The 22,566-nt window shown below is 49.0% G+C and overlaps 1 protein-coding gene and 1 pseudogene across 1 annotated transcript in view; one reads left to right on the top strand and one right to left on the bottom strand.

Moving 5' to 3' along the window:
* The window catches only part of LOC144120144 (acetylcholinesterase-like), an 80,307-nt gene that overhangs the window by 31,978 nt on the left and 25,763 nt on the right, over positions 1-22,566 (top strand). The window contains exons 8-9 of the mRNA XM_077652579.1: positions 6,432-6,528; positions 21,393-21,627. Coding sequence (XP_077508705.1) covers positions 6,432-6,528; positions 21,393-21,627 — 332 coding nt within the window. The remainder of the gene's footprint in view (positions 1-6,431; positions 6,529-21,392; positions 21,628-22,566) is intronic.
* On the bottom strand, positions 7,084-10,726 carry LOC144119067 (structural maintenance of chromosomes protein 1A pseudogene; annotated as a pseudogene).

The following is a 22,566-nucleotide window of genomic DNA, read 5'->3' as shown; positions in this document are numbered from 1 at the left end:
CCGCAGGAGATCGCTGACTACATCTCGCAAGCGGGCTCTGCACAGCGTCGCTTCTCTCGGTCACCATCTCCTCGTCGCTACAGTTCTCCAGGATGAGACCAGTCTCAGAGTTCCCGTAGAGGAAATTAGATGCAGCAGCCTCTGGAGGTGCGGCTGCTTAAGGACAAAATGTGCAAGATCCTCCATCGCCTCAAGACAGTTCCAGTTCACATACAACGCCGAATGCCCTAGCCGTACCGACGACTCATCAGACAAAGTGCCTCAAGACAAGCCGATGTCCTCACGTACCCCTCCGTGGCCACGACGCCTTTCCTCAATGCCGGACTCCTTCGACGCAATGCAGCCGAGACCGAATGCCTCGACATCCCCAAAGACGCTAGCAACAGCCGACTTAGAGATTTCGGTCGATGGCGCCGATGTAACCGCGCTGGTGGATACTGGCGCCGATAATTCTGTGCTCAGTGGAAAATTTGCGGCGGCACTGAAAAAGGTCACAACCGCTCGGGACGGCCCACAGATGCGTACTGCAGGGGCCACTTGATCACGCCAACGGGAACATGCACGTCGCGGGTAACCGTTCAAGGCCAAACATTTCTGGCAACGTTCGTGGTGCTAGCCGAGTGCTCTCGGGACGTCATACTCGGCATGGACTTTCTCACTGAAAACGGTGCCGTCATTGATCTGCAATTGCAGCCCGTCAAGTTCTCGACCGAGAAGGCCGTATCCGTCGATAGTGTTCTCCCAGCGGCGCTGCACATTCTAGACGAACACGTGACCGTGCCTACACGTTCCAGTGTAATGGTAACCGTCGACTCAAAGAAGATACGGCAAATTGAGGGTGTCGTGGAAAGCAAGCAATTGTTGCTTCTGGACAGAGGACTTTCCGCCGCCAGAGCGGTTGTCTTCCTCGAAGATAGCAAGGTGAACGCTCTTCTCACAAATTTAAGCAGCGAACACCAGAACCTTAACACGGGGACGACTGTGGCATATACTGACGCTATTAGTGAAACTAGGTGTGTGCACAGTTTAACGACTGCTTCAACGACTGAGCCTTATATACCTCCTGGTATTCAGTACGACATTAACCCAACCCTGCCGCTCGAGCAGCGCGACGAAGTGCGCGAACTGCTCGATCGCTACCGTGGTGCCTTCGCGTCGTCGTCACGCGTCGGGCGGACGCATCTTGCGCAACATCGCATAATTACTGATGAAAATGTTCCACCGCTCCAGTAGTCACCTTATCTAGTGTCCACTAAAGAACGTGAGCCTATCAACACACAAGTGAAAGAAATGCTCGCCAACGACGTTATTCGACCTTCTAGGAGCCCGTGGGCGGCACCTGTCGTGCTTGTGAAGAAGGACGGCACCTTACGATTCTGTGCTTACTACCGTCGGTTAAATAACATCACCAAAAAGGATGTGTCCCCGCTACCCAGAATTGACGATGCCTTGGATCGCTTATGCAACATCAGATATTTCTTCTCCATGGACCTGAAGGCTGGATATTGGCAAATGGAGGTAGACGAGAGGGACCGCGAAAAAACTGCATTCATCACTCCATACGGCCTGTACGAGTTTCAGGTGATGCCATTTGGTCTTTGCTCGGCACCCGCGACATTTGAAAGGCTCATGGATACCGTTCTTGCGGCTTTGAAGTGGCAGACTTGTCTGGTCTACCCGGACGACGTCATCGTTTTTGCCTCGTCTTTCGAGGAGCACCTGCGTCGCCTCGAGGAAGTATTGCAGGTTATAACGTCATCAGGCCTTACTCTAAAAGCCGAAAAATGCCATTTTGCATACGAAGAGTTAATGTAATTAGGCCATGTCGTGAACTACGAAGGAGTCCTTCCAGATCCCGAGAAATCATCCGCCATTGCCAATTTTCCACCGCCGCGTGATCAGAAGTTCGTCGATTCCTCGGACTATGCGCGTATTACCGCCGCATCGTGGAGAATTTTTCTAACATTGCCTCACCCCTTACTGATCTCACAAAGGCGCATGTGCCGTTCAGGTGGGAACCACCACAGCAGATGGCGTTTCAAGAGCTTCAACGCCGCCTGCAGTCACCCCCTGTGCTGGCGCACTTTCATGAACTTACAGACACCAGGGTCCACACCGATGCAAGCAACGTTGGTTTGGGCTACGACACAGACTGACAAAGCGCTACGGAACTGGGACGAGTAGAAGAAACACGAAACACAGAACAGGGTTGGTTTGGGCGCTGTCTTAGTTCAAGTTCGGCGGGACCACCCACGTGTCATCGCCTATGCGAGCCGCGCGCTATCGAGGACAGAAGCCAACTTCTCTGCCTCTGAAAAAGAACGCCTCGCCATCGTGTGGGCAGTTTCCAAGTTCAGACCATACCTTTATGGCCGCTCTTTCAAAGTAGTGACCGATCATCACGCACTATGCTGGCTTACCATCCTCAAGGGTCCCTCCGGGCGTCTCGCACGATGGAGCCTTCGACTCCAAGAGTTCGATATCACCGTCATTTACAAATCCGGTCACACACACGCAGATGCCGACTGCTTATCTTGTGCTCCCGTGCAAGCAGCTCCGGACGACGCTGCTGATGACGATGAAGTCTTCTTGAATGCAATACATGCCAACGATTTCGCAGAGCATCGACGCGCCGACCCCGACCTCCACGATATCATTCGTTATCTTGAATGTACCAACAGGAGAGTTCCTAAAGCATTCATGCAGGCTTTGTCGTCTCTCTGCATACGAAACGGTGTTCTCTTCAAGAATTTCGCCGCGAACAGTAGGCAATACTTGCTGGTCGTCAGTGTGAACCTACGCGACGAAATTCTTCACGCCTGCCATGACGAACTTGCTTCCGGCCACTTTGGTGTTACTAGAAAACAAGCTAGGATTCAAGACAAGTACTTCTGGCCTCGCCTGGGCCCTGACGTTGCGCATTACGTCCGCACTTGCCGGGAATGCCAGCGCCGCAAAGTTCCACCCGTGAAGCCAGCCGGATCCCTCAAGCCTATTGAGCCGCCTTCGCAAGTGTTTCAACAAGTCTGCTCGGGCCCTTTCCTACATCAGACTCCGGAAAAAAGTGGATAATATTAGCCACTGATTATCTCACACGTTATGCGGAGACAGCATCTCTTCAAAGTAGCACTGCCACCGAAGTAGTCCAGTTCTTTGTTACTCAAATCGTCTTACGTCATGGGCTCCACAAGCTTTAATTGCTGACAGAAAGGTGGCCTTTACCTCTGAGCTCCTGCACCATATTCTAATTTTCAGTCGCACCAGTCACCGTCGAACGACTTCTTATCATCCCCAAGCTAACGGACTGGCGGAACGAACGCGCCGATCGAGAAGATAACAAAGTGTTGAGGAAGCGCTCTCGTTCCTTTTTAACTTCTTATATGATTACGCCCTCTGTATTCACACAAGAGTCCCTGGGAATTTGTTTCTGCGAGCAGGAATTATTTAAAAGCGGCATCTAGCTACGTTCTCCATTGGGCGCAGCTGGAGATGCCGGAGCATATGACGGTGTTTTAAAGTCTAGAACGTTCAAAAAATTTCGTCAGTATGTAAATTCTTTGGTTGAATATGAAGCGCAGTCGAATAAAATGCGCTTTATAACTGTAATGTATAAAAATATCACAGCAAAAAGCGTTCGTTTATTTTTTAAACACATCCCGCATCGTATGCCCAGCAAAGCAATTCAGATTGATTTGTTCGGCTTCACTGAGTAGCACTGGGCACACAGGCATATTTTTTAAGCATTTACAGCCTGTTATTCTAAAACCTGTCAGAGATACGTTGGTGTGGTCTCTGCAGGTGAATCTTACAGCAAGGCGAATATTATCTACTGATACAATTGAATAATGAGATGAACAAAAAATTTATCTGATCACTTTTTATTTCCAGTTCTATGGGGCAAAGTTATCTGCTAAATTGACGGTCGTGAACATCACGGGTGAGCCATGCTTTTAAATTTCCTTAATCGGCAATGTGGTTCCAATATCAAACGCCGAGAACAATATCAAATGTCGTTGAGTTGGCTCTCCCAAACAACATGTTTTAAAATGGCGTCGTTGTGTTTAGTATCGCCGCCGAAATCCAATGAGCTTCTGCCGCATTATGAACTACAATAAAAATTCCTTTTATTTGATGCATAAAAATGCGAGCAATGCCATTCTGTAAATATGCAATGCAGGAAGCGTCTACTCAACGTGCTTTCAAACGCATCGTTTGGGTGTTAGATATTTCGCACCACGCTGCCAAAGTAAAAGTTTAGAAACAGAGCTCACCTTCAATGTTAACGGCTTTCAAATTCACAGTATAACATTGTCTGCGAATGCCTGATATATAAAGCCGATTATTTGCTTTTAGCGACCTAATCGTCTAACTATTGATCCACATTAGATGCACAACGTCCGCTTTGCTGTTCAGTCCAACTGTACTGAACGCATGGAATTGTATCTCAGAGGTTTTTACATAAAATTCTGAACATTAAAAATTACCTGTAGATTGTATTTTTGCAATGCACGAAGTGGCCTAAGTCGCCTAAATAAAGTATTCTCTGTAGCCGACGCCAATAGGTATTGAATTCGCAAAATTCTTTTTTCTCTGCTCTGCTTTCTCGTCTAAACTCAAATTAACGCCAGTGAATGTAATTTTTTTTTAAATCTGCTAGGGCAACCATTCAGTCAAAACATCAGTCAGGGATTGTGAATGAATATAGCTGTAAACTTATTAGCGAACGCAGTAAAGTCAACTGCATATCAGTGTGTTTGTAGTAGACCTTGTGGCAGAAATATCCACGCTTCTCATATTTTAAAACATGACTGAATCCTGAGAAGTTGTTAACACGTGGCATTTAGCTGGTATCAAAGCCCGATAAAATTTTATAAGTACGCACGTAGCAACGTCCTAGAATAGTAAGGCGCACGTATAGGCCTGAGGTGAAGTGCGTTTATATTAATTTACTCTGGCATTCTCAATTCATAACGAAGGTTACGTTATGAATTCGTTAAGTCGCCAGTTTCGTTTTGTTCGTTTCCTTAGTTTCTTATTCATCTTTGGCACGAATATGATGATTGGGTTTTTATGCAGGGGTGAAGGGACCTAGGAAGATTCAGATTCTGTAAAAATACTAGTTAATTTTTACAACCACAAAAGAAAAAAAAAACCTTTCAATGAATTTGTCGACTATGCCTGTAATCCAATGTCCTTACGAATTTGCAGGTTTAATTGTGAACTGTTTGCTCTATACCTGCAACACATTCAGAGATATTGCTTTGTGATGCATCCGAGTTTGAGCAGCTATAAAGCAAAAGGAAGGCATTTCGCTTGCGTTCTCAGTTCTGCATGATTGGTCTGTAGAGTGAAACCGGGTACATTTCAAACCCACCAACGAAAACAAGAATTAATTTCTTATAAAAGCCCCTTAATGCAGGGTGACTGAAATTAGTAATAAAGGAGTAGTTACTCATTGGCACCCACGCAAGAGCGGCCTTACGGCTACAAAGGAAAGCTAAGAGTTTTTGATCAATTCGCTCTCGCCCTACCGTAAGCTTGCCGTCCCGGTTAGTCCAGTTGGAAGAACGACTGCTCCAGTGAAGCGGTGGTCCCGGGATCGATCCGCGGACCCGGACGAATTTTTCTTTACGAGGTTTCTGAGAAAGCTATATAGCTTTCTTTTGTATCCGTATGGCTGCGATTGGTGGATGCCAATAAGTAATTATTAATACCATTTGTTGGGCGAGTTGCAGACTACGATGATCCATAACAGCGTGCCAGACGGGACAGAGAAGAGAGGACACAACACAGAGCGCTGTGTTGTGTCCTCTCTTCTTTGTCCCCTCTGTCGCGCTGTTATGGATCAAAGTAATTACTCTTTTTTTACAAATTTACTCCACCTTGGAGCACTCCCCTAAACATTTCACTAAAATTTAATCAAAGGTTCATAAAGTAGTTTCTTCTCCAAACTTGGTGTGCGGCCTTTGCTGTGCATAAATATTTTTTTTTACTGAAGAAATACTTTCATGTATAGAAATGCCACCTTTATGTTTCTCCTTCAAATGGCGGGCAACGAATCTTTCTTCATAATATCCAGAGGATATGGGCGCTCCTCTTCAATTCTCTTTTCTTGTCAAATGCACTCTAAGGGACGAGCAAGCTCCATTTCCCTGCGCCTTGCTTAACGCCCTTTTTAGAAAGGGTGCATATTCTTGAACTTCATGTGTATGCAAGAAGAAACAGGAGAGTAAATATTTCATGTTCTCTAATCAGAAGAAATATGTAGAAGCGATCGATGCCTACAAGATTTAAGTTTCTATTTGCATTTTTATTCAGGATTTTCGGGGTGCCGGAACAATCCTGCTGACCGACCCCTGCAGTGTTTTATTCATACTCAGTATGTAATTTTCGTTTCTTATTTCTTCTCCTCATTTCCGCATGTATTGCAGAGTAGCCACGGCGGCCACCAAGAATGTCGACGCCGAAATCGACGCACGGATGTCTCAACCCGGCTGCATCCAGATGCCCTATATGGCCAATGGAAAGGTAAAAAAGTACTGCTATTCTTTCTACCAACAACAATGGCTGTACGAACAGATGTTGTCCGGTCATCACTGGCTCGAGCAGAGAGAAGCTAAAACTGCAACTGTCTGCCCACACCGTGGCCCGTAATAAACGCACATGGATACATTCAACCACACGTGCCCTACGCCGTGCGAGGCATGCACTTCCGCTTCTTGCTGCTCCCCATTCCAGCCGCGTTCCCCATTCAAAGCTTCTTCCTCATTCAAGCCCTCTTAAGCCTTTCGTTCACTACGTGCTTCGGGTGTAGACTTAGAGTGAGGCATTTTCCGTGTTTTCATCGTTTTGTAAAATGCTTCAACCCAACCGCTTCTTCAATGCTTTCTAGTATTTCTAGTATGTCATCATAGATCGAGGTCGCTTAACTCTAATAAGAGACGCCGTTTTATGCAGAAATGTTACCAGCACTTGTTTGACGACCACTGGGCCGGATGTGGCTGGTTCAGCTGGACACCAGAAAAAAGTTGGCCCTTTCGACAGCGCACTCAACGATATTGAGGCCAGCGACGTGAGCGACTTTTATTTGACTGGAGTACCTGCACATTACCAAGGGGATCATGAGCAGTAACTGTACAGCAGCCCTTAGCTCAAGGTTCTATGAAAGCTCATCTCGGAGAAAAACTCGAAAAGGGTAAAAAACTGGAGTGGACACTTAAGCTGTGCCCTATGGTATGACGCCATAGGGTTAATGGGTCAATGTGCATAAATGTGGAAATGATGAACTTTTACATTCATTGATTGCTGGAGGTCCTCATATCACTCCTGGCGCAGTGGTGCAGCGGATAAGGGACGCGACACCCGCCCTGCGATGTCAGGTGCTGCCACCGGAGGGGCTTGTGAGACCCAGGTTGCCCTTCACAAGCAACTTCCCATGACAAATTTAGCTGCCTACTACCACGGTGCGCAGCTTGCTCACGACCCGCAGGGCAGTTTGTGATGAAGTCACACGGTCACGTGATCTAGGTGGCCGGCGTGTGGACTTTTCGCTGACGGCCAATGACGTTCGCAACGACGCCAGCTTTTCTGTGTGTGTGTGTGGGGTGGGGGGGGGGGGTGTTCATACTTCAATTAATTTGTTGCCTAAAGAAAACTACTTATAAAGCAGCAGAAAAAGCACCATGCCGCCGGGATCCGAACACACGTCCTCCGAATATCGCGTCCTGTGCTCTACCAAATGCGTGTAAGGAACGGCTTTAATATATATATATATATATATATATATATATATATATATATATATATATATATATATATATATATATATATACATGGTTGTTTCCCTGCTGCTTTATAAGTAATTTCCTTTAAAAAAAATAATTGATTGGCACTAGATATTAAAAAAAGAAACATTCCCCTATGCACCTTGATTTCGGTGACTGTTGGCTTCCTAAATTTGTCAAACGAGTCCCTCACTTCATTTGCCTTGTCTGCTAATAGCTTAACGGGGGTCTCGGATGCCATAGGTAGCATAAGAGGGCTCTCGCACAGTTTCCGCCCTCGCCGTTACATGACGTTCAACGTCACACTTGCGGTATTACAGGACGTGCTACGTCCACCGCTATGGACGAGGGTGGCGCTGGTGAACACTCTCAAGGTTCGCTTACACGCAAAACGTAAATACCCACGAAAGCACTAGATTGGACAGCCGTCGCCGTAGCTCAGCTGGAAAGAGCACCGGACGCGATATTCGGAGGTCGTGGGTTCGGATCCCACCGGCGGCATGGTTGTTTTTTCTGCTGCTTTAGAAGTAATTCTCTTTAAAAAAACTAATTGATAGGCACTAGATATTAAAAAAAAGAAACATTCTCCTATGCACCTTGATTTCGGTGACTGTTGGCTTCCTAAATAAGTTTGTCAACGAGCCCCTCACTTCATTTGCCTTGTCTGCTAATAGCTTAACGGGGGTCTCGGTTCTGGCAGACTTGATGCCATAGGTAGCATAAGAGGGCTCTCGCACAGTTTCCGCCCTCACCGTTAGATGACGTTCTACGTCACACTGGCGGTATTACAGGACGTGCTACGTCCACCGCTATGGACGAGGGTGGCGCTGGTGAACACACTCAAGGTTCGCTTATACGCAAAACATAAATACCCACGAAAGCAGCAGATTGGACAGCCGTCGCCGTAGCTCAGTTGGTAAGAGCACCGGACGCGATATTTGGAGGTCGTGGGTTCGGATCCCACCGGCGGCATGGTTGTTTTTTCTGCTGCTTTAGAAGTAATTTTCTTTAAAAATAAACTAATTGATTGGCACTAGATATTAAAAAAAGAAACATTCCCCCATGCACCTTGATTTCGGTGACTGTTGGCTTCCTATATATATATATATATATATATATATATATATATATATATATATATATATATATATATATATATATATATATATATATTGATACGGGAATAAAAGAAGAGGCGGAGAGCGAGCGCGAGCGGCGAGCGCGCGGCTCTAGCACGAGAGAGATAGAACGAGAAAGCTTGGCCGCCGCCGGTCGTGCTTCGCCGGCTCTCCTCCGTACTCTCCTCGGCAGCGTCCAGCTCCTGCTTCTTGCTGATCTTGCTGCTCTTGAGCTTCTCCAGTGCCTGCATCTGCTCGTCAATGGAGTGCATCTGTGCCTGCTCAGCCTGTCGCAGAGACTCCAGCTCCTGTTCATCGTCCTCGACCGTCTTCTGCCACTTGCGGACGTTCTCGCCTGTGTTTTTGGAGCGCTCATACTCGAGCCTGTTCACAATGCGGCTCTTCTGGTTCTCGAACTCGAGCTTCTTCTTGTCCCGCTCCTGGGTGGCGCGCCGCTCCCGCTCCTCGTACTGCCGGATGTTGTCAACACCAATGCTGGCGCAGAAGTCAGCAAACACCCGGTCCTCGATGCCGTTCTGGGCCTCACGCAGCTCGTCCACCTGGCTTCGCGTGTGCGCATCTCCTCCTCAAGCTTCTCGAGCAGAGGCTCCTGGCGACTGAGCTACTGCTCCAGCCATGCTATCTCCTTCTCCAGGTTGGCCATGCTCTTTTTGCGGATGTTGTCCCGGTCCGTCACCGAGTAGCGCACGCGAGTCTCCAGGCCCCGAATCTGCGACTGCAGAGTCGTCAGGTCCGACTCCTTGCGGGTGCGCTTCATCATCTCCTTAACCTCCTCGGTGAGCTTCTCCTTGCGTGCCTTGAGCGTATGGAAAGCCTTGTCATCCCAGCGGCGCGCCCGCTTGGCCAGGTCTGTGCTGCCACCCGAAATGAAGCCGTTCTTCTGGTAGTACGTGCCGTCCAGCGCCACCGCATCATACCTTTTGTTGTCCCCCAGGTCGTACGCCACACGGCTAGCATCGTCGGCAGTCTCGCAGACCAGGGCATTGTTGGTGGCGTAGAGCACAGCTCGCTTGATGGCCGGGGGATCGTACTGCAGCACGTCATACAGAAGCTTGACGTTTTTGGGCTGCATGATGGACCTGAGGCGCTCCTTGAGCGGCTTGGCATCAATGTAGTCGAGCGGCAGGAAGGTCTCAGCCTCGAGCATCTGCTCCTTGAGGTACTTGATGCAGGCGCGGCCTGTCTTCTCCGAGTCCACCACGATGACTTCCATGTTCTTCCCCAGCACTTTTGTGATGGCCACATTGTACTTCTTGTGGATAGGCTGGCACATGTTGACCAACCGGTCGTACACGCCCGGGTACAGCTGCTTGAAGTGGTCCACGATCTCGGCCTTCTTGCGGCGCCGCGAATCCTCATGCTTGTCCACCTTGGCGTCGCCCAGCTCGTTCATCAGGGCCTCCAGCTCTCGGTTGATCTCTGCCACCCGCTCCTTGTCACGTCCTGCGACACCTCCTGCTCCTGACGGCGCAGCTCCTCCAGGCTGGCCTCACTCGATCGGATCTGCTCGGCCAGCTTGTCCATGCGGCGCAGGTTTTCCTCCAGCTCCGCCTTCTTCTGCTTCAGCTTGGCCTGGATCTCGCTGCGCTTGCGCACCTCATTGTCGTAACGGTCCTGGTCCGACTTGTGCTCACGCCGCACAGAGTCCAAGTTCTGCAGGTGCAGCGACGCCTGGCGGCCGGCCTCCTCCTTGAGGCGGTGGTACTCCCGCACCTGCGAGTCCTCTAGCGATACGTCCCGGCCCTGGCTCTCCTGGCTCAGCTGCTGTTTAAACTCTTGGGCACGCTGCACTACCTCCTCCAGCTATATATATATATATATATATATATATATATATATATATATATATATATATATATATATATATATATATATATCTTAAAGCCGTCCCCGACACGCAGTTCGTAGAGCACAGGGGTCGTGTGTCCGGCTGTATGGTTCTTTTTCTGCTGCTTTATAAGTAGTTTTCTATAAGCAACAAATTCATTGAAGTATGATTCACCCACTGGTAATCACCACAAATTGAAAAAATTAGAAGCATTCTCCTGTGAACCTTAGCATCCGTGACCGTTGGGTTCCTTCTAATGTTTGTCAAACGAGCCCCTCATATCCTTTGCCTTCTCTGCTAATAGCTTAACGAGAGTCTCGGTTCTGCCAGTCTTGATGCCATAGGTAGCATAAGAGTTCTATCACACAGTTTCCGCTTTGGCCGTTTGATGACGTTCGACGTAACACTCACGGTAATACAGGACGTGCTACTTCCGCCGCAATGTACCAGGGTAGCGCTGGTGAATACTCTCAAGGTTCGCTTACATGCAATAAACATAAATACCCACGACAGCAGCACATCGGACAGCCGTTGCTGTAGCTCAGTTGGTAGAGCACCGGACGCGATATTCGGAGGCCGTGGGTTCGGATCCCACCGGTGGCATGGTTGTTTTTCTTGCTGCTTTATATGTAGTTTTCTATAAGCGACAAATTAATCGAAGTATTTTTCTCCCTCGATAAGCACTACAAATAGAAAAAATATATAGAAACATTCCCCTATGCACCTTGGTTTCGGTCGCTGTTGGCTTCCTTCATATGTTTGCCAAAGGCGCCCCTCATTTTTTTTACCTTGTCTGCTGAGAGCTAAACGGGGGTCTCGGTTCTGGCAGTCTTGATGCCATAGGTAGCATAAGAGGGCTTTCGCACAGTTTCCGCCCTCGCCGGTTGATGACGTTCAACGTCACACTCGCGCTAATGCAGGACGTGCTACGTCCGCCGCCATGGACGAGAGTGGTGCTGGCGAACATTCTCAAGGTTCGCTTTCACGCAATAAACATAAATACCCACGAGAGCAGCACAGTGGAAAGCCGTTGCCGTAGCTGAGTTGGTAGAGCACAGGACGTGATATTCGGAGATCGCGTGTTCGGATACCACCGGCGGGATGGTTTTTTTGCTGCTTTATAAGTAGTTTTTTTAAGCGACAAATTAATCGAAGTATTATTCTCCCACTGCTCCGCACTACAAATTTAAAAATATAGAAACATTCACCTATGCACCTCCCAGTTGGTTTAAACTTCTGGAGCCCTTCACTACGGCGTCCTTTATAGCCTGGATCGCTTTGGGACGTTAAACTCACATAAGCAAGTTTAGCGCAATTGACACCAAGAATATTTAGACGCGTCACATTACAATTTGGGTATAAGTATAAAATGAAGAAGCCGAAATGGTAACAACTCGCTCTAGCCCATTTCATGCCCCTTTTTTGCATGCAACATTTGGGTAGTTATTTCCACCCTCTGTTTGGCACATCTTCTGGTGTCCTAATGCCAGATAGTTTTTTTCTGTCTGTATATTTTATTTTTTAATAATTTTTTTTCTGGCTACTCTCAATGCCGTAATCTTTTACACTGGCAAAGTTCCTTTGGGCACCTCCCCTATATACCGTTACCGCTTTTTTGCGTGTGTGTGCATTTTTGGCGCATATTTCAACCTTAGCAGCTAAAGTAGCGGCGGATGCAATATAGCCAAATGCAAAGAAAAAACACTTATTTAGGTTTTCTTATTTTTTTGCTGCATCTACTATTGTTGGGTCACTCACAATTGTTCCCCTGCACCCCCCCCCCCCCTCTGCACTCGCGGCCGGGAGGAAGGACAAGTTCCCGCATTCTTTCACGAAGGTACCCGCACAGTTACACACGCTGTCGCCCATCTCATCTCAGCTCGACATGCCTGTCAATAATCAGGTGTGCGGTGCTCGACAAAGCGGAGATCGCATCTGTATATTTTATTTCCTTGCTCCTTACACTTTCTGCGCACTTAGTTGTATATATCCTTAGTTGTATATATTTGTTTACTTCTGTCTACATATTTCCCTACTCTCTATCCGTTTCTCGCTCACCACTTCTGTGTCCAACCCCTATAAATGGGGAAATATCATCGAAGACAAATCACTCTTGAGAAAGGTCAGGCCTCCGATCGAAACGTCGAGTCAAATAAAAAAAAAGCCGCCACAGTCTGGAAGCCGTTCAAATAACGAGCGTTAGCGGGGCGATCGACGCCTAGCGCCATCTATCAGATAAATTACGATGCACGTCCACCCTGTTGTCGAGTTACACCCTCTCAAGATACGTCGCGAACGGAGTTTGCTTCGTTTGGGGAGTCAAGGTGGGCCAAGAATTCGGCTTGAGGTGCGATGTGGTAACGCTGTGGTAGCCAATTTTAATGGCCACCATGTTGGATTCTAGAAATGGAAATTATGCCGTCATTTCGTCCCCTGACGTCATACTCACATAGGTCCATCTCCATCCTCCATATTGGACCGTGACGTTATCACTGCCACGCGGCAGGTGGCTGTTTCTACAATGCTTTTGTAGATGGCGCTACAAGTCTCAATACGAGATGTGCTGTTTTCTAGTTGCTGCTAAGATGCCACTGTGACCTCCGGATGGTAACAGACCTCACGAAATTTCGAAACATGACGAGTAGTTGCTGCCACAGATGGCTCTGTTACTTCAGGGTGGTAGCAGACCCTACAAAATCTCTAAACGTGATGAGTAAGAGCTCACGCTCTTAAAATGTTTTCTTTAACGAAGCGTACACTTCGCTGTATGCTTTTTAAGTAATCAAGTACGTCATGCTCGATCATATATATATTCCACGGATTCCACATATATGGACATTAACCAATTATCGCTATCCAAAAAACTGCTATTCGTGAGCACTGGATTTGAACACCGGAACCGCGTTACCGCTACCAGAATCCTGCGGACTGGTGAACCTCAGACGACCGGCCAATCTGCTTCAACTGCTCGCGTTTCGGTCACATTTCCCGCCACAGCCGCCGCCGTTGGTTTTCCCCACCTCGCCGTAGCTATAGTTATGATCGTCGTATGGACTACGGTCCTAGCTCTATGATCGTCGTGCCGACTACGGCCCACGCCAGATGACTTCCCGTCCTGAGTTCTCACACGCCAACGACACTCCGACCCTGCGCAGGTACAGCCACTCGCCTTCACCTCAGGTCCGTCGCTCCCGTTCGCCACAACTTCAACGCCCGGCTACTCCGCCCTTACCTGGCTTTCATTCGGAAAACTAACCAATGCGGCTCCCGGAGGTGACGCTGCAACGACCCGGCCCGAAAATCCTCTCCTGACCCCCGCTCCTCACTGCAACCTTCTCGATATCTGCGTGGACGGTGCACCATTTACGGCTCTGATTGACACTGGCGTTCAAATTTCTGTCCTGAGCTCCTCCTTTCGTGGTCGTCTGAAGAAGGTTGTGACACCCCCGTTTCCTCAGCCGTTCGTGTCGCCGACGGCAGTGCTGCTGCCGTCGTTGGATTGTGCACTGCGCGTGTTTGCATTGCCGGTCGTACTACAGCCGTCCTATACACAGTGCTCGACCACTGCCCCTACGATGTGATCCTCGGCATTGACTTTTTAACGACCCACGCGGCGCTAATTGATTGCTCCACTGGCCTTCTTTCTTTGGACTTGCCGCTCTGCTCTGAAGGCGCCGATTACAAGATGCCCCGCTTACATGCCGCTGAATTTACTCGCCTGTCGCGCAATACTCCAGTCTATGTTCCAATGTCCCCTGTTCCCCCCGTTTCTGATGGTGCCTACGTCACTTACCCATTCAAGGACGTTGTCTTTAAGTAAGACGTCATCCTTCCACACACCGTCCTGACCGTCATCGGCAACCGCACCTACCTTCAGATTCTGAACTTCAGCCTCTCTACTCAAGTTTTGCCCTGTGTAATCGCACTCGCTGAACTGTTTCCTTTGGCCGAATGCACAGTTTCTGCTCTCCCATCTGGGCCTCAGTCTGGTCTCCCTAATTCCCGCTCGGCCGCTTCACGTCCGGACCTTATTTCTGCAATGATTGCGGCGGATTTGCCACCTGACCACGACCACGCGCTCTCTACCCTGTCAGTTTCCTACAGCGACGTCTTCGATTTTGGGAATCGTCCTCTCGGCCAAACTACTGTCGTGATCCCCCACATACATACTGGCGACGCCAGCCCCATACACAGAAGGCCCTATCGTGTCTCCCTTCCTGAGCGCCATGTCACCCAGACGGAGGTGGACAAGATGCTGGAGAACAACATTATCGAACCTTCTAGCAGTCCGTGGGCGTCTCCTGTGGTGTTAGTCAAAAAGAAAGATGGCAGTTGGCGCTTCTGCTGATCCGGAGTTCCCGGGTTCGAACCCGACCGCTGCGGCGGCGTTTTTATGGAAGAAAAACGCTAAGGCGCCCATGTGCTGTGCTATGTAAGTGCACGTTCAAGATCCCCAGGTGGTCGAAAGTATTCCGGAGCCCTCCACTACGGCACTTCTTTCTTCCTTTCTTCTTTAACTCCCTCCTTTATCCCTTCCCTTACGGCGCGGTTCAGGTGTCCAACGATATATGAGACAGATACTGCGCCATTTCCTTTCCCCCAAAACCAATTATTATTATTATAATTATTAGTTACGCTTCTGTGTAGACTATCGCCATCTTAATCAAATAACAAAGAAAGAAGTTTATCCTCTTCCGAGAATCGATGACTCCCTCGACTGCCTGCACGGTGCAGCTATTTCTTCTATTGATCTCCGTTCAGGCTACTGGCAAACCGCTCTTGACGAACGGCATCGTGAGAAGACCTTTGTCACCTCCGACGGCCTGTACCAATTCAGTCGTGCTTTCCGGCCGCTGCAACGCTCCTGCCAACTTCGAGCGTATGATGGACTCGCTCCTGCGTGGCTTCAAATGGACGACGTGCTTGTGCTACCTAGATGACGTTGTCGTTTTCTCTCCAACTTTCGAAAGCCACCAACACCGTCTTTGTACTATCCTTGCCGTCTTCCGCCGCACCGGTCTCCAACTCAACTCCAAGAAGTGCAGCGTGGGCCAGCGCCAAAGTAAGGTTCTCGGCCACTTGGCGATGCTTCCGCTGTCAAGCCCGACCCTGACAAAGTTCGTGCCGTCCGCGAGTTCCCCACCCCCCGTCCCTCAACCTATGTGCACAGTTTCCACGGGCTCTGCTCGTATTTCCACCGGTTTATCCCGAACTTTGCCGACACGGCCCGTCCCCTTACCACCCTCCTGAAGATAGATGTGCCTCTCTCCTGGGGCCGTGACGAAGCTCGCGCCTTCACCGCACTTTTTGCCGCCCTCACTGCTCCGCCTGTGCTGGCTCATTTCAACCCCTCTGCGCCTACGAAACTTCGCACCGACGCAAGTGGCCATGGTATTGGGGCCATCCTTGCGCAGCGCCAGCACGACCACTATCGTGTCATTGCTTACGCCAGCTGCCTGCTATCTCCCTCTGAACGTAACTATTCCATCACTGAGCGGGAGTGCCTTGCACTTGTTTGAGCGCTAACAAAATTCCGTCCTTATTTGTTTGGGCGGCCCTTCTGCGTCCTTACGGACCACCATGGCTTGTGTTGGCTCTCCTCTCTTAAAGACCCCATAGGCCGACTGGGTCGCTGGGCCTTGCGCTTGCAGGAATACACATTTACTGTTGTTTACAAGTTCGGCCAGTTGCACCAAAAGACTAACTGTCCCGCCATACTGTCGATCCTCCTGATCCCCACAACCATGATACCGACGATTCTGTTTTCTCTATCTCGGACTTTCTACACACCGGCGACGAGCAGCGCCGTGATCCATCTCTGCGCCCTATAATTGACCGTCTCCGAAGCGGCACTTCAGATCCGGATCAGAGCCTGTTCGTCCTACATAACGATATTCTGCACCGTCGCAATATGCACCCTGATGGCGCCGACCTCTTGCTCATCGTCCGGACGCATCTCCGCTCCGCAGTCCTTGCCCAGCATCATGTCGCTCCTACTGCAGGGCACCTCGGCGTGTCCCGCACGTACGACAGTGTGCGCCGGCGGTTCTTCTGGCCTGGCCTTTACCGCTCTTTCCGCGGTGTTGCAAATGGGTTGCAAGCCCCAAGGGTAGCGTTGGCCTGGCGGCCTGGGGCACAGCTGGAAACATCCGAAGGTCCTGGCAAAAGATGAGTCGACTGCCAACAGAACAACTTGTTTGTTCTAGCATCGCAAAACAGCAGCCGGTCAGGGCGACCACGTTACTCGACGGAAGAAATCGAAGCCTCTCCTTGGCGTTTGGGGCAGCTGCCTTTATACCCTCGGAGTCGAGGGCAAGAAGGAACGGCTCGGGATGAGGCGCCCGAGACGGCGACGCACGGACATGTTGAGACGTGACGTGGCGCGTCCGCCGGGCCGGCGCCGGTCAGACCTCCTCGCCTCCCAGTTGGGGAGCTCCTCTCCCCGGCTGCCGCGCTTTGACAAGCGTGGGCACCAACATGCACACACACACACGCACACACGAAGACACATGGCATTGAAACCTGCCTGGACGCGCTTGGCGGGAGGCGTTGCGGCAGCACTGAACGGGCCAGAGTGACCGCCACTTTGAACGAAGCCCCGGCGTCCGTTGCATCCGTGCCGGCTATACCGCGCGTCGTAGGCGAAACGTAACAGCGGTTATGTTGCTGCCTGCGATCAATGTCAGCGCCGGAAAACGCCCCCTCTCCCGCCGAGTGGCCCGCTTCAGCCCATCGACATTCCGACTGACCCATTTCTCCGCGTTGGTCTCGATCTGCTTGGGCATTTTCCCACATCAACTTCCGGGAGCAAGCGGATTGCCATTGCGACCAATTACACTACCCGGTACGCTATCACGCGTGCTATACCGACCAGCTGTGCCTCCGATGTCGCCGACTTTCTTCTTCATGACGTCGTCCTGCTTCATGGCGCTCCTCGTTATCTGCATACAGATCGAGGCCCCTGCTTTCTTTCTAAAGTGGTCCACGACCTTCTCCGCTCCTGCTCCACCCGTCTCAAGTTCACGACGGCCTACCATCCCCAAACAAACGGCCTTACTGAGCGCCTTAACCGCACCCTGATGGACATGCTGCCCATATATGTCTCCGACCACCATCGTGACCGGGACGTCGGTTTACCCTTCGTGACGTTCGCCTACAATTCCTCACACCATGATACCACCGGATACTGCCTCTTCTACCTGCTCTTTGGCCGCAACCCGTTGCTACCCTTTGAGAGCTTACTGCTTTCAGACCCTTCTACCAGCAGCTATGCTTGTGCCGCTATTGCTCGTGCTGCCGCCACCTGCCAAATCGCTAGGGATCGTCTCCATGGTTCTCAGACCACTCAATAACTTCGTTACAGCCTTCATCATCGTGACGTCCACTACCCTCTCAGCTCCCTGGTCCTCCTCTGGCTCCCTGTACGCCGTGTGGGACTGTATGAGAAGCTCCTGCCGCGTTACGTCGGTCCTTACCGCGTCTTGAGGAAACTGAGCGATGTTGCCTACGAACTCACGCCACTGCGCCCCCAATCTCCTTCCGTGGCCCCCTCCACACAGTTTGTGCACGTCGCCCGTTTCAAACCCTACCACTCGTACCCAACACCTAGGGCACCTCGGGACTATGCCTTCTCCAGCGGGGCGAAGGGAGAGGGGGTAGTGTTACGGTACATAGGCGCGAAGCGAAGTGGAAGTTGGTCTGTCGCTGTACAGTAGACGACGACGACAAGGACGCTGTGGCTAGTGCTAGTGCTGGTTTCTGGTGTTTTTTCTGTTTATGGCCCATCGTTCCTGCTGCAGAACTAACCCCAAACAATATAAGATGCAGTTCGAAAGCGAGGTACTTCTATTTTACAAGGGTTATCGACACGCGATGAGCCGTATGCCGGTGGCGTGATAAGTGCATTCTTCATGGTTTGATTAGCGTGATACATTCTAAAGAATTTACAAAAGCAGGAGGTTTTTCTGTGTAGCGACAAAGGTTATAGTGATAACGTACTTTTCATGATTGTTACTCCTGATGAATGACTACAGTCACTGAGAATGAAACGTGCTAAGCAATTCTAAACCGGTTCGAGACCATTGGTTAACAAATCTGTATGAGGATCCCATACTGGCGCAGCATATTCAAGTTTAAAACTGACGAGTGATTTATAAAGAAATAGTTTATCAGATGGCGGCGACAGCGAAAACTGTTTAGTAGAGCCTAGCATGTGATTAGCATTTGCAGTAACGGAAATAATACGCTCACTCCATGTTGCATTTCATGCGACAGTAACACCAAGGTACTTATGTTATTTTACTGATGTTAATGTGACCCCAATAGGTTATATGAAAGTGGACAAAAATTACGTAACGAGAAAAGCGCATTACTTTACATTTTGTCGTGCTGAGTGTAATATTACATGCAGAGCACCAGTCGGAAACAGCATCAAGATCAGCTTGAAGCTCACCGACATCGTTAGTAGTCTTTATTTACCGATATATGACACAATTATTTGCAAAAAAATCTGACTGATGATGTAGATGAGAAATAAAATATTACCAAGCACATATCCTTGTGGCACGCCTGAAATTAGATAATCTGATGAGGACAGGTAGCCATTAACGCGAAGAAATTGGGTGGCGATTAGTTAAAAATCATTCAATTCATTTTATTACGTTATGGTCAATATTAAGCTTACTCATTTTGTAAAGAAGGAGCCTGTAAGACACTTTATCAAAAGCATGCAAAAATCTAAATATATGCAATCAATCTCGAATCAACTGTCAAGTGAAGAATAGATATTATTTGCGAATACCACTGAATGCATTTCATTTTCTAAAACCACATTGAAAAGGTAAGAAAAATGACGTAGATTCTATAGAGCTTGCTAGTTGAGTTCCATGACGTTACAAGACATGCAAGTTAAAATATATTGGTCGATTGTTGTTTGCCTCACATTTGTTGCCTCATTAATGGAGATGTCTGTCTTTCCATGGTCGGTTTCCTTCTCCTTGACTAAAGTAACGTAACTTCACTGCAGTCGCCGTTGCAGGTAGTCTTCTTTGGGTCATGCAGTCTTCAGGCAAAGCCATAAACGCTAGAATGAAGATGACCACCAAGCGCCGGCGCCAACGACCACGCATCTCTGGAGGCGGCCTACAGGCGCTCGTGCTGAGAACTGCTGTTTGTATAACCTCGCCTCTGGCCGCGCTGTTTTCCCGATTACGTGTGGCCCAGTATTCGTTGCCGCCATTGTTCAAGTCTCCATGAACCACTGTTCAACGGACTGATAGATAATACACGTACTTCAAGGTCCTGAAATTCTAAGAGAGAAAAGGCAAACGGCGACAACTTTTGAAGTATGCCGGCTTAATAATAATCATAATTGGTTTGTGGGGAAAGCAAAATGGCGCAGTATCTGTATCATATATCGTTGGCCACTTGAACCGCGCCATAAGGGAAGGGATAAAGGAGGGAGTGACAGAAGAAATGAAGAAAGGTGCCGTAGTGGAGGGATGCGACCACCTGGGGATCTTTAACGTGCACTGACATCGCACAGCACACGCGGCCTTAGCGTTTCGCCTCCATAAAAACGCAGCCGCTGCGGTCGGGTTCGAACCCGGGAACTCTGGATCAGTAGCCGAGCGCGCTAACCACTGAGCCACCGAGGTGGGACGCCGGCTTCCAATTCCTGTTTTTCCTCGCGCCAAGCCGCTGGTATCTCATCTACTTTCTGTTCCTGTTACACGAAATTGGGTTCACCATTGAAGTTATCAGCAGCGGATAGGATAAACCGCTACTGGTAGCAAACGAACAGGTACACGGAGTCCTTGCTTATAATTATTACGCATGGCACTTAGACTACTCGCTTTGAATGCGAAAGTATTGTTTTATTTCATTTCATTTTTTCTTTATTTTTATTTATATTTTTCCTCTTTCTGATGACGCACCTACTCATTAGCATACAGTCTTAAGTCGGTGCATGCACTTCACCTTTGTTCGCCAAGAAGCAACGTGATTTTATGGCCTATGGATTGCGCGCTCGCTTCGCAATCTAAAAGTATATACGGGGCTAAATTTTCCGCACCTGCTGAAGTTTTATTTTTCTCTGATACCCCGGTGACGTCATCTGGGACCTTTGCGGTCACTGCTGCTGTTCAACGCCGAAGCCGACTTTCTTTGTCGACGAGCCATTTGATGCTTTCGCATTAATACACGATTTCGTTTTGATATATGGTTCACATTGCGCTGTAACAGAAGAATAAGCTGAAGCTGGTGTCACGGAATGCGTGGCCCAGTGCTGAAGCGAACCTCACGCGTAAACAATTCATGACTTTGTATCAGAAAAGGCATCCTAATTGCGTGTTCACTCAGCGTACCATTACAAAGGTGTCAGTCCAGCTCATAACATTCTGACCATAAAGATACTCCTACTGCAATACTAGCAAAGTGGTAAACGATGCGTAGAGGAGCCATTATTAGAAATAATGGCGCATCGTTGACATGTGCAACACACCATCGCGAAGGATTTATTATCCAGTCCTTAAACCGTAAACTAAATGAACGCCAAACGTTCTGGTACTAAGAGGGACACGGTATAGGCATTTAGATCCTTGTGGCGAAGTACAACTGCTGGCACCCAAATGTGGCGCGCAGGTTCTTCGCCACAACGAAGAGACGTCAGAGGAGTGCCTCCATCTCAACATATGGACGCCGTGCACCGAAGATACGCAGGCTGGCTGCCGCAAGACGGTTCTCGTGTTCTTCCACTCCATCGAGTTCCAGACCGGCGACAACAACTACTACGACGGCCAGTGGCTCTCCGGTCTTGGCCGGCTCGTCGTGGTGTCACCAAATTTCCGGCTGGGCGCATTCGGATTTCTGAAATTCGGTACGCCGCATTTTACTGTCGGGATCTGTAGGAAGAGTATAGATGCGCTAACCGTAACGTAGGCGAAGATGGAGAGAGTGACAACTAAGGAACACTGCGATGACTTTCTTTTGGCATCTTGGGCGCCTCTGCCAAGCGGCCAAACGTAGTACCCTTGTTAGGGTCTCTACACAGCACATTGTGCCGGATTGCTATTTGGTGTGTTGTCTACTTTGTTCTGTCTTGAATATTTTATATCTTTTCCGAAGAGGGGCCGAAGCGTCACCTGTGTGACCGAATGTGTATACAATGATTACAAAAGAAAGCTGAGCACTTGACACACACTAACACACTTGAGACATTAAGAGAACTGCTTACATTACACGTGAGTGTAATGTTAGTAGTTTTGTTAGTGGCAGCATTTCAAAATGAAATCATGCCGCACGTTTACGCATGTAGCGTTAAGGGCCCAATTCTGCAGTGGCTATGTGCCTTGTCGACGCATTGATTTTATTTTTTGCCGTTGGGGTTTATGATAGTTTTCAACCATCAAATATTGATTGATCAGTGTTCGTCCTGTTTTCTGCATTCCAGCTTTCCTACACTCCGCGTGTGTTGGCTTTTTCACTCCTGACATTCACGAGTGCCAACACATGCGCACACCTCACGAGCCGAGTGTGCAAGTGTCAGTGCGAGCACCACGCTGTCCCCTCCCCGGCGCGCAATTTCTCGCTCAGTTAGGCTGAGCGAAGGCGCTTGTGTCTCAAGCTGTGCTTTGGATCAAGTCTGATGCGTCACTGGCGCTGACTGGAAATACTGCTATTGTTTTCCATATTAGGCACCATGATATAAAGTTAGGTAAAATTTCGTGCTTTCTTCAAGTATTTCGTCTCAGTGCGGTTCATACATTACCATTCTAGCCGTTCAGCAATGTTGGGATACCAAAATATAAGGCGCCAA

The sequence above is a fragment of the Amblyomma americanum genome, chromosome 2, assembly GCF_052857255.1.
Source record: "Amblyomma americanum isolate KBUSLIRL-KWMA chromosome 2, ASM5285725v1, whole genome shotgun sequence".
NCBI classification, from domain to species: domain Eukaryota; kingdom Metazoa; phylum Arthropoda; class Arachnida; order Ixodida; family Ixodidae; genus Amblyomma; species Amblyomma americanum.
Note: the sequence above shows the minus strand (reverse complement) of the source record. Positions and strands in the feature narration are given on the sequence as shown.